Source organism: Gouania willdenowi, chromosome 11 (assembly GCF_900634775.1).
Source record: "Gouania willdenowi chromosome 11, fGouWil2.1, whole genome shotgun sequence".
Lineage (NCBI taxonomy): Eukaryota > Metazoa > Chordata > Actinopteri > Blenniiformes > Gobiesocidae > Gouania > Gouania willdenowi.
In genome coordinates this window covers 178,571-193,833 of record NC_041054.1, presented here as the reverse complement: position 1 = coordinate 193,833, position 15,263 = coordinate 178,571, and the positions used below count along the sequence as shown (strand labels likewise).

Below are 15,263 nucleotides of genomic sequence, written 5' to 3'. Positions count from 1 at the left end.
TGTTTAATTTATTCCAATTGTGGAAAAAAAATTAAATAGAACTTTATATCCTTTATAAAATGCTTTTTTTAAAAAAAAAAAAAATTACATTTAATCAGCTCTGGGATTGAATTGTGATGATGCAGCGTAAAAACTAGACAACATGAAGCAAGGTTTAAAAAACATTTTATTATTGAGTTAAACAGATGTTTCCAGATGTTTGCGATGTGAATAGTTGCTGATTGAGTTTAAACAGTGAACATGACGCTGTGACGTCACTCTGCTCCAAAGCTCATCCTGTAACCATCTTCTTCACACTTTCATGGACCACTTCAAGCTTCAGGGGGACGACTTTTTCAGTCAGCACCCGCGTCGTGCCTGGACGATACTTGTACTTTATTGTCCTAAGAAACAGGAAGGACGAAGTTCTGAATCCACACAGTAACAGGACACTAAAGACCACGCAGTTACCTGTCGTCAGTGAACTCTGACTCCTGGTACGGTCGGATGTAGTCCACGCCGTCTCTGGTGATCACACAGATGTCGATGTTGTTGCCCGAGCCGAGGTCGCTCATGATGCCCGCCTGGATCGCAGCGCGCACCAGATCCTTCGCCTGCTCCATCTGATAGAAGAAGAAGAAGGGTTTCTTTTAACACTAGGGCTTGTAGGAGCCATGATTTATTTCTAACGTTACCTTTTTTGTATTTTATTTTGTAGTTCTGTTTACCTGCGCCTGATGTGGGCGGGGCCAGAGGGTAATTTAGGTAAATGCTTTACGTCATTATTGGAATAAACAAGCAAATATATGAAAGGCAATATGGACATGTTCATTTTAATCCATAACAATCCCTGAATGCACCCAGTAGTGGACAAAGTAAAAGACCTGGGCTTTTGTTTTGAAGTTAACAGGAAGTTTAGTCAGTAGCACAATGGAAGGTCTCTGATAATCTGTAAAATGTGTCTATGTGAGTTTTATGGATCAAATGATCACATGTTGATATTCTACTTGGTCACTTTCTCACTTCAAATGTTTTCAGAACTTTCAAAGTAAAGGTGGAGAATCAACAGATATTTAGCCTCAGTGTGAACAAGGTTTTTAACGTTATAGGTTCCATCTGGTATCGCTGGTTTTGGAACCAGATTATCCTCATTTGTTGGCCCTGATTCAATAACATAAAGTCAGTTTTATGTCCTTTGTCTGTGGTTTAACTCTTTAAATCCATTAAAGATTTATTATCCACCACAAGATTAGCTTTTTAAATCCTATTTCACTCATAGTAGTACTAGTAGAGTTAAATCTGACCTAATCTGGATTATTGTCAGAATATCTGGATTAAGAGTTGACTCAGAAATCTTACAAATACATTAATTAAAGCAGATTTATTTGGTGTATGATCCCCAGTTATTAAATCATTGTAAATAAATATTCTGAATTTATTCTGCTGGAGTCGCATGTTTGTAAAGATGGAAACCAGTTCAGATGATTTCTGATGTTTCCTCTTGTTCCTGAACTACATGCTTTTTTATCTTTTTTATTTTATATTTTTAGTTTTGTGTTATCAGACTACTTAGTATAGTTTCTTCATATAGTATTTGTTGTTCAAAAGACAAAATCAGGTGTAAATAATAGCCCTGTGCGTTTACCTCCAGGTCAGGTTTAAAACCGTCTTCTAAAATCCCCAGAGCAGCAAGATCTCCAGATCCTAGAACAGATCAATACAACAGATCAATACAACAGATCAATACAACAGATCTACACCATGTATACTACACTATATATACTACACCATGTATATTACACCATGTATACTACACTATGTATACTACACTATATATACTACACCATGTATACTACACCATGTATACTACACTATATATACTACACCATGTATACTACACTATATATACTACACTATATATACGACACCATACTACACTATATACTACACCATGTATACACACTATATACACACCATGTATACTACACTATATTACTACACCAGTATACTACACTATATACTACACCATGTATACTACACTATATATACTACACAAATGTATACTACACTATATATACTACACCATGTATACTACACTATATATACTACACCATAGACTACAACTATATAGACTACACTATATATACACACCATGTATACGACACCATGTAGACTACACTAATATACTACACTATATAACTACAACCATGTATACTACACTATATATACTACACCATGTATACTACACTATATATACTACACCATGTATACGACACCATGTATACTACACTATATATACTACACTATATATACTACACCATGTATACTACACTATATATACTACACCATGTATACTACACCATGTATACTACACTATATATACTACACCATGTATACTACACTATATATACTACACTATATATACTACACCATGTATACTACACTATATATACTACACCATGTATACTACACTATATATACTACACCATGTATACTACACTATATATACTACACTATATATACTACACCATGTATACGACACCATGTATACTACACTATATATACTACACTATATATACTACACCATGTATACTACACTATATATACTACACTATATATACTACACCATGTATACGACACCATGTATACTACACTATATATACTACACTATATATACTACACCATGTATACACCATGTATACTACACTTCACTATATACTACACCATGTATACTACACTATATATACTACACTATATATACTACACCATGTATACTACACTATGTATACTACACTATATATACTACACCATGTATACTACACTATGTATACTACACTATATATACTACACCATGTATACTACACTATGTATACTACACTATATATACTACACCATGTATACTACACTATATATACTACACCATGTATACTACACTATATATACTACACTATGTATACTACACTATGTATACTACACTATATATACTACACCATGTATACTACACTATGTATACTTACACGAGCCTACACCACGTTCTACCACAGACTACGCACACAATCCACAAAATAGACGTATAAGTTAAAAGTCGGCTCAAAATGGGCCAAAAATCACACAGTGTATGTTTGCCTTAAGGAGACACTCAGGATTTAAACTTCTCTAAAAAAAAACCTAAAAACAAATGACATACCCATTGAAAGATAAGCCGTTTTATCCACACTCCCGTATGGACCCACTTTGTACAAGTGGTTCCCAGTACAATCCACTCCACCTAAAATCAGATTGGCTCCAATTTGACCACGATACCTGTAAGCCAGTAACAATAAAGTTTAAATAAGAAGTGAGTGATGAGTTAAAAGATGTAAAGCGTGTATATGACACGTCACCTGTAAAGCATGTCCTGCAGAATGTTGGCGGCCATCACCACGCGAGGGTTCCGCCCACTGTTCAGAGAGAAGATGGTGAGGTTGGAGGAGAGCAGATCCGTGGTTTTCTCAGTGTCTGCTGCAGTGCCTGCTCCACAGCAGCTGAGAAACGTAACATCAGAGGGTTATCAATGAACACCAGCACCACATTGTACTGTATGTCTGATAAACTCACTATATGTTGGGGGAAATGTAGTGAATCTTGGCGCACGCCTTGTCCGCCCACCACCTCACTGGAGGTCGCCCTGGTGTCCAGCCCCAGCACCACCCCATCCTGCACCAGCAGACGCAGAACAAAACACATGGTTTATATACTGTATACTATGTTTAGTGATCAGGAAAACTTCCTCACTTTGTAACTTTGTGTTTTTAATTTCCTCGACCAGGAACGTCATATTTTCATCAATTTTTAACCAAGACCTTAGGCCACAAGTGTCAAACTCGAGGCTCGGGGGCCAAATCCGGCCCTTTAGACCAGTGGTTCTCAACCTTTTCAGCAAAATAAAGGTCCCAGAGAGCGGGGACCTCCACTGTAGCTGAAGGTGGTTGAACACAGACATGAACATTGAAGAACAGTCATGTGGAGACAGGACCATCTATAAGGGGGAATAAAGAGAGATTTTGGGGTCCATCCATAAAGTCAGTAAAATGATGGTCCATTGTTCTATGAATCTGTGATAACCACATTTATTTATTCATCTGAATAATATCCACTGTTATCCAGGAACGTTTATTATTATTATTATACTCATCTTAAAGATGGAAATCCTGGTTTTAATCACTAATAAAATGGTTCAAAATGACCAAAAATGTTGGAAAAGTTGGTGAAATGGGATTTTAAAAACTACAGAAATTAGTTAAAAGTTATAAATTAGAGTGGATAAAAACAGACAGAAAAAGTGGCAGATATGGTTAAATTGGGAAAGATAAGCATGAAATATGGTGAAAAGAGGTTAAAAGTGACAATAATGGATGAACATATGTGACATTAGGTGGAAAAATAAGTGCTAAACATGTCTGGAAAGTGGAAGAAATGTGCAGAAAAGTCATTGAAATGTGATGTAGAAGTGTCAGAAATGGGAGTAATGTAGCAAAAATACATTAAAAGGAGCAAAAATATGGCAAGTTTGGTAAAGTTGTAGAAAAATGGTTAAAAATTTTTTTTTAAAAAAGGCAAAATTGGGCTTGAATTGTTTAGAAAATAATCTTACTTTCTTGAAAGCATCTGACCACCCCCTCCCAGTGGATTGTGACCCAAGATTAAGAACCCCTGGTTTAGAAGACATTTCTCCCCCATTAATAACCATACAGTAGGTCCAAATGTCCATCATATTTAACATGACGTTACAGCTGCATGAGAAATATTAAGAAATACTAAAGAAAGACTATCTATCTATCTATCTATCTATCTATCTATCTATCTATCTATCTGTCTATCTATCATCTATCTGTTTAATATGATTTTAATATCAGTTTATTGAGGAAACATATCAGTGTTATTGAGTGAAATGATTCAGTGTTTGTTAGACTTATCTCCTTATTAGTATAAACCAGTGCAGTTCCATTACTCGCCTTGAAAACCACTCCCAGCTATAGTGGTGCCAGTTTTTAGGGGTTTGGGAGTGTGTCCCCCATCATTTCTCCCCAACGCAGCATTCCTAGAGACAGGTTGAAGAATCACTTATTATTAGAGGCCAAAAAACACGAACCAGAGGAAAACAACCAGGGTTTACTTTCACTTTCTCTCCTTCACAAAGCGACGGTTTATGAGAAGCTCGATGTTATATTTTTAACCAGATGATGATGATTAATCATCAGAAGTAGACCAGGTGTGCACTTACCGTGCAGCGTTGTCGAAATTAAAGCCAGGAGCCGGACTTTGGAGGACACTTGATAGCGCCATCCACGCTGCGCTGCGCCTTTACGCGTCTGGGTGCGTCTCAGGATCCGTACCTTTCCTTCTTCTCTTTCGTTTTTGGAGTGAACGTGACCATGGAGAGACGGTGCACGGGGTCAGAAGTCAAAGGTGTCAGCACAGGGGTGAGTAACACACACCCAACATTCAGTATTCAGTGAAAGGTAATCACAGAGCGCCTTGTATCGTGTTTAAAACGAGTTGTATCGATAGTTTATTGTGCGCACAGGTGATGCTGTGACCGTCCTTTACAGAGACCTTTCAAATTAAAACAGATTTTCAAAGTATGTCCACTTCTGTGTGTTAATAATAAGCACGTTGTGTTTCACATTTAAACTATTAAACCACTGTTATGGTTAACTTTCTGTTCTAAAGCCTCATAAACGAGTCAGACTACAACTCCCAGAGTTCATAGCGGTACCATCTCCTATGAATGAACAGATACGTGAAAAAGCTCAGTCTGTCTAACTGCATAGTAACATATCTATCTATCTATATATTATATATATATATAGATCTATCTATCTATCTACCTGTATATATATATATATATATATCTATATATATATATATATATATATATATATACAGTAGATCGATAGATAGATCTATATATATAATATATATAATATATATATATTATAGATCTATCTATCTATCTACCTGTATATATATATATATATATATATATATATATATATATATATATATATATATATACAGGTAGATAGATAGATAGATCTATATATATATATATATAATATATATATATATATATATATATATATATATATATATATATATAAAACTCCATGTTTCTTCAGACCACCATCCTGGCTGCCATTTATGATGGAGGGGTCGTGATTGGTTCTGATTCCAGAGCTTCCATTGGAGGGTGAGGATGATGATGATGATGATGATGTACCAGGATGCCCATGTTTTACTAAAGCTCAGAAACAAACATGCAAGAGTACCTTATATTAATTATTAATTATTTATATTTTATTTTATTTGGGAGGGACATGGACTTACAAACTGTTGTTGTAAACATGTTGGATTTAGCAATAATAATAATAATAATAATAATAATAATAATAATAAATGCTAAATTACATATGAAGTCCCTTACATTTAACATAAAAATGTCACAAAACACATAAATATTTTATTTATTTATTTTTTAACATTTATTTTTTTAAACATATAAAAGTAAAAGGAATGTCACAAAACAAGTCAAAAACACAAAGTAAGAAGATTTCAATACAACATTTACATAAAAGGAGGAGGAAGAAGTCTGACTTATTTAATCCTAACCCTCGTTTAACCAGTATATGAGCTACTTATATAAACATACACATATATGCACCTATACATATATATACATACATCTATATTCATAAACAATGTACATAAAGTGATATTATATAAGTCATAAATATTATATAAGCTACCTATATTTACACATATGAACACAATAATAATTATATTCATAAAGGTGGCGACCTCACCTATTGTTCATTCTATACATTTCTCTACCCATACCACGTATACCATGTCTGTATAATTATGTTATTACATATTATTAGCTGTGTTTTACAATTCTTACTTTAAACCAGACAAAGTGTTTAATCCTGACTCGTTGTCATGGGCACTGAAGACAACATGGTCCAAATAATGCAGTTACTGAGTTAAAAGTAAAACATGAAAGCCTTAAAGTTTCCACAAAAAAACAGAAAGTAAACTATTGATGCGTTTTTAAAATTAAAATACCAACTTTTGCCGTGAAACATCAATAAAAATCCCTTTGCTGTTCCAACCTCATGTTACAGCTCACTAAAGGTGTTTTTGACATGTTTTTTCCCATATATTTGAATGTTAATATCCATCAGTTTATAAGAACAGAACTTTCATAATGGAGTTTTCCTTTTGTATTGTGTGTGTCCCGTTTCTCGCTGTTATTTAGGGAATATGTGTCATCAAAGACCATCAACAAAGTCATTCAGGTCCACGACAGGATCTTCTGCTGCATGTCTGGATCTCTGGCAGATGCTCAGGCCGTCACCAAAGCAGCCAAATTTCAACTGTCCTTCCACAGGTTTGTCCACTGTCGTTTTTTGGTTTATTCTCATGACATTAGACACAGTAAACACAGATCAACAGGGATTCTCTTTTTGTTGTTGCTTAAACCAGTTTAGTATCATTTGGACCGTAGTATATATTCATATTAAAAATGTAAATCCTTCTTTTCATCAGAAATGAAATGGGTTAAAAGTTGGTGAAATGGAATTGTAAAAAACACAGAAATTGGTTAAAACTTACAAATTAGAGTGGGCAAAAATCTGGCAGAAAAAGTGGTAAAAAGGGTTCAAAGTGTCAATATTGGAGCAATTAGTTTAAACTGGCAAATAGTGGGCATAACCAATGGTGAATGTGGTTAAATTGGCAAATAATAAGCATGAAATATGGTGAAAAGAGGTTAAAAGTGACGATAATGGGTCAATATGTGCAACATTAGGTGGAAAAGTGGTGGAAAGGCTTTATAAGTGCTGAACATGTCTGGAAAGTGGAAAAAATGTGCAGAAAAGTCATTGAAATTTGGCAGAAATGGGAATAATGAGGCATAATTGCATTAAAAAGAGCAAAAATGCAATAAAAAGTGATGAAAACAGGTTAAAATATGACAAGTTTGGTGTAGTTGCAGAAAAAGGGTAAAAAATATAGAGGCAAAAATTGGCTCGAATTGTAAAAAAAAATATTCCTAGTTTCTTGAAGGCATCTGGCCCCACTCCCAGTGTCTCACAGCCCCAAGGTTGAGAACCCCCGGCTTTAAACCATTGGAGAAATCTGTTTCTTTGTGACCGATAGTGATTCCTCCCAGTGTTCAGATGGAGCGCCCCCCACTGGTGATCGCAGCAGCTACAATAATGAAGGAGTTGTGTTATAAGAACAAAGAGGATCTTCAGGCTGGTTTCATCACAGCAGGATGGGACCACCGGCATGGACCACAGGTGAGACGCTGATCCAGGAAACATCTCAGAGAATGGAACCAAACATCACGTTTAACCCGTGCAGGTGTACGTGGTGTCTCTGGGGGGGATGTTGGTGAGTCAGCCCGTCACCATCGGAGGCTCAGGAAGCACCTACATCTACGGCTACGTGGACGCTAAATATAAACCCAACATGAGCAGAGAGGAATGTCTACAGTTTGCAACTAATGGTACTTAAAAAAAATCTAATGTCAATGCTTGATGTGGCTGTGATGGTTAATTGTAATTGGCAATTGGAAATGACCAAATACAGTACATAGTAATCTTAGGAGTTCTGATTATTTTTCTTTTGTAACTCCTTTGTTGTAGAACTCCTCCTAGACTATTAATGTAGCACTAATGACATGTAGGTCATCTCATAGGGACAATGTCAAGGATGTGCATTCAACCTTTTTTGGGGCCAAAATGTCAAGGTCAAGGACAAGGTCACGTCAAGTGTCCAAAACCAAAAATTTCTATATCTTTACGAATATTTATCATACAAGTTTGATGTTTACATTTGTGAAAAGCTCATCTCAAGTGGAGCATTTTATTTCATTGGACTGAAGCTGTACGACCTACAGTGACGTGCAGTGACCACTAGGGCTGGGTAGGCACATTGCAAATCCAGACCACCAATGACAATTTCATATGTTTCTGCTGGCAAGCGTTAATTCAATTCAAATCAACTTTATTTGTATAAAGCAATTTCCAACAAGTCATCTCAATGCACTTATCAAAATATGAAATTCATAATAGAAAGAAAAAAACCCAATAAGATCCACATGAACAAGTGTTTAGCATCTAAGAAAATCAACATCATAAACACCATTAAAGAAACATAACAATTATTTAATATAGCCTCCATACTCTCCCAACAACATATACTGTATCTCATGACACGACAGCACATCTGTTGTTTGTGTTGGAAACACAGAAACATGGAGAAAATAACAACAACAACAACTCAGAACAGCCTCAGTGAGGAGCATCCACAAAGTCAATCCTTCTTTTGTTCCATTCACTGTAGAAATACCAACAATGTTCTGACCTTACCTTTGCTGAAGGCTGGTACTCAGGTGTTGGTCTCCATCTTTTAAAAGATGTCGTTTTTCCTCAAAAAAAAGTTTCTCTATCATCTCTCGTGCTGTTATCCTGACTGTAGTGTTATCCCGCCCACTAGCTAGAGAACGTAGCAGCAGCAGTCACATGGGATCAATTCACTAATGCACTGTGAACTTACGTATAGCATTTAGCATAGCGCGGTTACCTCCAAAGGCAGTGTAGAGAGCTGCCTTTGGACGTAAATGGTTTTCATCTTGGGGACCTGATTGCGCATGCGCAAACGCGTAAAAACACGCTATGGGAACAGAGGCAGAGCTGCCGTGTGCTATTGAGGGGGCGTGGCCTCCTCCTGCCTTACAGCGGAGTGAGACTGTGCAGCCGAATCAGGAAATAGCGATGTTTAGTCATTTGGGTTATGAAACGCACAAAATGCTGACACTTTCAAACTTATAGGTACTGTAGGCTATTGGAAATGGAAAAATAAATAATTTATAATTATATCATAATTAAAACAAATAATCAAAATATCAATTCATCCTTGGGTAGGCACTGCCTACCTTACCTACCCTGACGACACGTCACTGACGACCTACCAGTAAAAAGATTGGTAGGGGTCAAAGTTCATGACGTCACAAAAAACAAATGAACTTGGCCACCATTGAACAACATTCCCTTTCAATGAGTGACCTTGACCTTCGCTCAAGGTCACAAGCCTCCTGTTGTCCATGTCTGAGCTAGAGGTGATAAAATGATCTATATATATAAATCAGTTATTACTAGACATTTCAGGCGACTCCATTAAAATTAAAGAGGACCCCACATGGGGGTAACAATACTTACTTCATCTGATGCTGAGTCATTTCACACAGAAATGTCAATGATGTGACATAAATAAGCCTCACTCTACCAAATCATTCCTGCTTGTGGCTCATTTGAATAATTGTGTTTTTCACCTGACGTATATTGACTTTTTTGTGAATGTTCTCAGCTCTGGCTCTGGCCATGGGTCGAGACAACGTGAGCGGGGGCGTGGCTCACCTGGCGGTCATCAGTGAAACAGGCGTGGAGCACGTGGTCGTACCTGGAAACAAACTGCCTCGCTTTAACCACGAATGACCTCCTTCATCAACATGAAATAATATGCAGTCATCATCATCATCATCATCATTGTGTCAGGAATTTAGAATTCTCTGTGTTGCTTCTGAAACAGCTTTTTAATTGTTTTTGTTTTTAATTCAAGTCAAACCAAAAGTGTCCCATATATTCATTTTTGGTTGTGATTTTGTAAATACATCATTTTATTTTCAATGACATTTATTATGATGAATTAATTAAAAGAGAATATAATTCCCTCCCTGAGCACTCAGAGCTGTAAATTAATAAATAAAACATCTCTGACTGTAGACCAAACATGTTTGTTTTTACACTTTGTTTCAGCCTGTTGCAATACAGTGTGGCACCATTATATAATCACATATTTAACACTATTATTATTATATTAAAATGTGTCCTTAATTATTATTAGACACATTTTATTTCCATCCAATTTTAAAGTTAATCTTTTTTATTATGTTTCATTTCAAATGGACTTTTGTCTTTATTTATCTCCATCACTACTTTAACTATTATGCTTTATTTTCACATTAAACACCCTATTTACTAAATATTGTATTTACCCAAGATATTTACATGAATTTATATTCTAATGGTAAAACATGTAAATATTAAAATTAAAATAAAAGGTCTAAATATAATTTTAATTTTCTGAAATTCATTGTATGCCGCGTGTAAAAACTGTTTCATAGCAACATATTTTTGATCATTTAGCTCATTTTTCTTTCATTTCAGACAAATTCATGTAAAACAGAATGTTCAATATCATTGTTAAAAATATGTAAACCTGAAAAAAAAATCTAAATGTAAAAGTTCAATCTAAACGTTAAATTGAAATCTAAATGTTAAATGTAAATCTAAATGTATAATTTATATCTAAATGTAAAACTATGCAAAGTGGGCGGGGCCACGTGATTGACAGGGGCTGACCTGCCCACTTTGTATCATTTCTAAACATTTAGCTTTACACTTGGTGACCAATTTAACATTTAGATATATATTTTACATTTAGATATAAATGTAACATTTTGATTTACATCTAACAAGACCCCTTTGTTGTATTTATGCTGTTATTTAAGCATTTTTTTTAATGTTTTATGCTACATTTTATATAAATTAAAGAAATATACAGTAAATGAAAAATGATATAAATTGGGTGATTAGCTGTATATATATATATATATATATATATATATATATATATATATATATATATATATATATTATATATATAATTTAATGCTAAATAAATACATTTGAACAAAATGGAATCAAATCATAATTTATCTTCAACAACGGTAAACACGCACGTGTCGTGCACGAGCCTCAGGTAGAAAAACACGAGCTTCCTGTGATTGGTTCAGCAGCAGCTCAATGAGGAAGGATCAAACTTTCGTTTTCGATTGGATCAAACATGGAGTCATTCTGAGACACACACACACACACACACACACCGTGTTTTAGTGTTAATAACCACTGGGAAACCATGCTGGGAGGAGCTGGTCCAGAGTTGGTGACAGAAGAAGTGAAAACTGGAGTAAGTTCTACTTTATTTTACCCGTTTTAAGTCTTTATTCTTTCATCTTTTTACGCACAGAGCGCTGCGTAAAGTGCGCATGCGTTAAAGCAGTGGTTCCCAGCCCTTTTTGGATCGTGACCACATTTCAAAATCATTACCTCAGATATTTTCATATTCTATTTTATATAAACTAGATTTATATTTGAGAAAGTGAAAGTATAGAATACAGTTGTTTAATATTGTGCTTTGTGTTTTAATTATTTTTTTTTTTTTAAATTAAAATAATTCAACAAATTATTTCAATAATTTGTTTGTTTCTTTGAGCCATTTTGTGTATTTTTGTTGTCAATTCATACATTTCTGTTATTTTTGTGTATTTCTAGTCGTCTTGTGCAACTTTGGTTAATGTAGTGTACTTCTGTTCACATTTTATATTTTTTTTTGTTGTCTTTTTGTATTTTTAGTCACCTTGTGTAAATTTTGGGTAATTTTGTGTGTTTTTGTTCATGTTTTAGATTTGTTTTTTTTTGTTATTTTGTGTATTTTTCTGTAATTGTATGTTTTATGAGTCATTTAGTGTTTTTTTTTGTCATTTTGAAAATGTATGTTATGTTATATTTATATATATATATATATATATATGTGTGTGTGTGTGTGTGTGTGTTTCTTTTAATCATTTTGTTTGTTTACTTTGGGGGCCACACTAAATGAGACCATGGGCCACATGTGGCCCCTGAGCCTCCTGTTGCTCATGTCTGAGCTCGAGGGGATGAAATGAGCAACATATATATTTTTAATCTAGACATTTCAAGCGACTCTATTTAAATTACAGACGACCCCGAGGTTGAAAAACACTGCTTTTAACACATGTTCTTGCTTTTGTCTGCAGACAACCATCATTGCCGTTGAGTTTAATGGAGGGGTCGTACTGGGGTCAGACTCCCGGGTGTCTGCTGGGTAAGAAAAGAGAAAAGCTAATTCATCTTAGTTTGTTAGAATGAATATTATTATGATTTCTTTGTGTTGCTCTCAGCGATGCAGTGGTGAACAGGGTGATGAACAAGCTGTCTCCGCTCCATGACAGGATCTACTGTGCTCTGTCAGGGTCTGCAGCAGACGCTCAGACCATGGCTGAGGTAGTCAACCACCAGCTGGATGTTCACAGGTAAATAAACACCCATCAGAGGGAATTTAGATACATATCTCTGCTAACTGTCATTGTTAATGAGTAGAACAAACATGTGGTAATCTGTTCCTCCAATGTAACCTTTGAAGGCCTATTTTAATGTCAGATCCTTTTTTTTTTAATCAAAAATGTAAAATTTAAGACCCTTGGGCCAATTCTGGCTCATAAGAGCATCCAATCATTCAGCATGTACAGTATGTGTTTGAAATTTTAACAAAACAATGTTTATGAAGTGTAACACTGGTTAGTGAATGCTTTGCACCTTGGTGGATTGGAAAAATAGGTTTTTGAATACTATTTTTTATGGAGGTTCTTGCTATGATATAGTAAATAAATACATATTTTCATTCATAAAAACTCAAAAGTTTTTGAAAAGTTATAATTATGTTTGAAATACGTCACCTCTGACTGTTTAACATCTTTTCTCCTCAGTATTGAAATAGGTGAGGATCCCCTGGTTTGCTCTGCTGCCACGCTGGTGAAAAACATCTCGTACAAATACAAAGAGGAACTAATGGCACATCTTATTGTTGCTGGGTGGGACAGGAAAGATGGAGGCCAGGTACGTTTGTCTCATAATAATTACAATTAAAACTGCTTAGATCTCTGATGTCTTCAAAGAGCAACAACTTTCCTTCACCTCCAGGTCTTTGCCACCCTGAACGGCCTCCTGACCAGACTCCCCTTCGCCATCGGAGGCTCCGGAAGCTTCTACGTTTACGGCTTTGTCGATGCCGAGTATCGTAAAGGGATGAGCAGAGACGAGTGTCAGCAGTTTGTTCTTAACAGTGAGTTTCCTCGTACACGTTGATGTTGTTCGTGGCAGAAGGAGAATCAGAGTCCTGTCTGTCTTTCATAGCTCTGTCTCTGGCGATGACCCGTGACGGCTCCAGTGGGGGCGTGGCCTTCCTCGTCACCATCGACCAACACAGCACAGAGGAGAAAATCATCCTTCCAAAGCACTTACCCAAATTCTTTAATCAGTGAATCATTTCTAACACTCATCAGGGGAAAACCTGCACCATAGGTAATATTTCAGATAAATAAATAATAGAAAGAAAAAGAACATTTCTGTGTAATGTTTGTTCATTTATTACAGTTTTTATTCTCTCTTTATAAAAATGTGACAAAGCAAAAAGAGTTGCTTCTGTTTAAAGGAATTTGTTCTGCCAGAACTTTGTTCCATACATGAAGAAATAAAAACTACAGAAATTGGTTAAAAGTTGCAAATTAGAGTGGCCAAAAACATTGAGTTTAAACTGGCAAATAATACACATGACAAATCATGAATGTGGTTGAATTGGCAAAAAAAAAAAACATGAAATATGGTGAAAAGAAGTTAAAAGTGACAATAATGGGTCAACATATGTGACATTAGGTGGAAAAGTGGTAGAAAGGGTTTAAGTGCTGAAAAGACATTGAAATGTGTTGGAGAAGAAATGGGAGAAATGTTGCAAAAATGCATCAAAAAGTGCAAAATAATGGCAAGAATAAGTTATGAAAATAGATAAAAATATGTTTGGTGTAGTTGCAGAAAAAAGGTAAAAATAAGCAAAAAGTGAATTGAATTGTTTAAAAAATATTCCTAGTTTCTTGACTGCATCTGGTGACCACCTCCCAGTGTTTTGTGACCCCCAAATGGGATCCTGACCCCAAGGTTGAGAACCCCTGCTGGGAATCAAACCCATATAAGTGCATAACACGGCACCATGACTGAATTACTGTTAGATACACAATACAGAGTTATTGAGAGTCTGTTGATACACACAACATATAAAAAGGGGGTTTGTCTGTTATTATGACAAAAAGGACAAACTGTTACTGATGATATACCTGAACTAGGGCTAAAACATTCATGCGTTAATTGTGATTAATCAATTACAGAAAAGTAACGCACAAAAAAACAAGGCGATTTATTGCTTCCTCTTTTTTTTTTTTGCGCTCCAACCAGCACAGAAAACCTCTGGATCCACTTTCAGGAATGTATTAACAATAAAACAGGATATATGACCGGCTTCTGATATTCTTTGCTAAATAC

General features: G+C 35.4%; 2 protein-coding genes and 1 pseudogene across 2 annotated transcripts; 2 read left to right on the top strand and 1 right to left on the bottom strand.

The window, feature by feature from the left end:
* Positions 1 to 148: 148 nt before the first annotated feature.
* On the bottom strand, positions 149 to 5,351 carry LOC114472559 (proteasome subunit beta type-7-like; annotated as a pseudogene).
* On the top strand, positions 5,339 to 10,578 carry LOC114471822 (proteasome subunit beta type-6-B like protein-like). The gene is made up of 6 exons (XM_028460758.1): positions 5,339 to 5,441; positions 6,141 to 6,211; positions 7,280 to 7,411; positions 8,195 to 8,324; positions 8,389 to 8,533; positions 10,396 to 10,578. Exons 1-6 carry the CDS (start codon positions 5,394 to 5,396, stop codon positions 10,521 to 10,523), a joined length of 654 nt encoding a protein of 217 aa, XP_028316559.1. The 5' UTR covers positions 5,339 to 5,393; the 3' UTR covers positions 10,524 to 10,578.
* A 1,323-nt stretch (positions 10,579 to 11,901) lies between these two features.
* LOC114471823 (proteasome subunit beta type-9-like) lies at positions 11,902 to 14,227 on the top strand. The gene is made up of 6 exons (XM_028460759.1): positions 11,902 to 12,057; positions 12,929 to 12,996; positions 13,073 to 13,204; positions 13,658 to 13,787; positions 13,872 to 14,013; positions 14,085 to 14,227. The coding sequence occupies exons 1-6, from the start codon at positions 12,007 to 12,009 to the stop codon at positions 14,210 to 14,212; spliced, it is 651 nt and encodes a 216-aa protein (XP_028316560.1). The 5' UTR covers positions 11,902 to 12,006; the 3' UTR covers positions 14,213 to 14,227.
* The last annotated feature ends 1,036 nt before the right edge of the window (positions 14,228 to 15,263 follow it).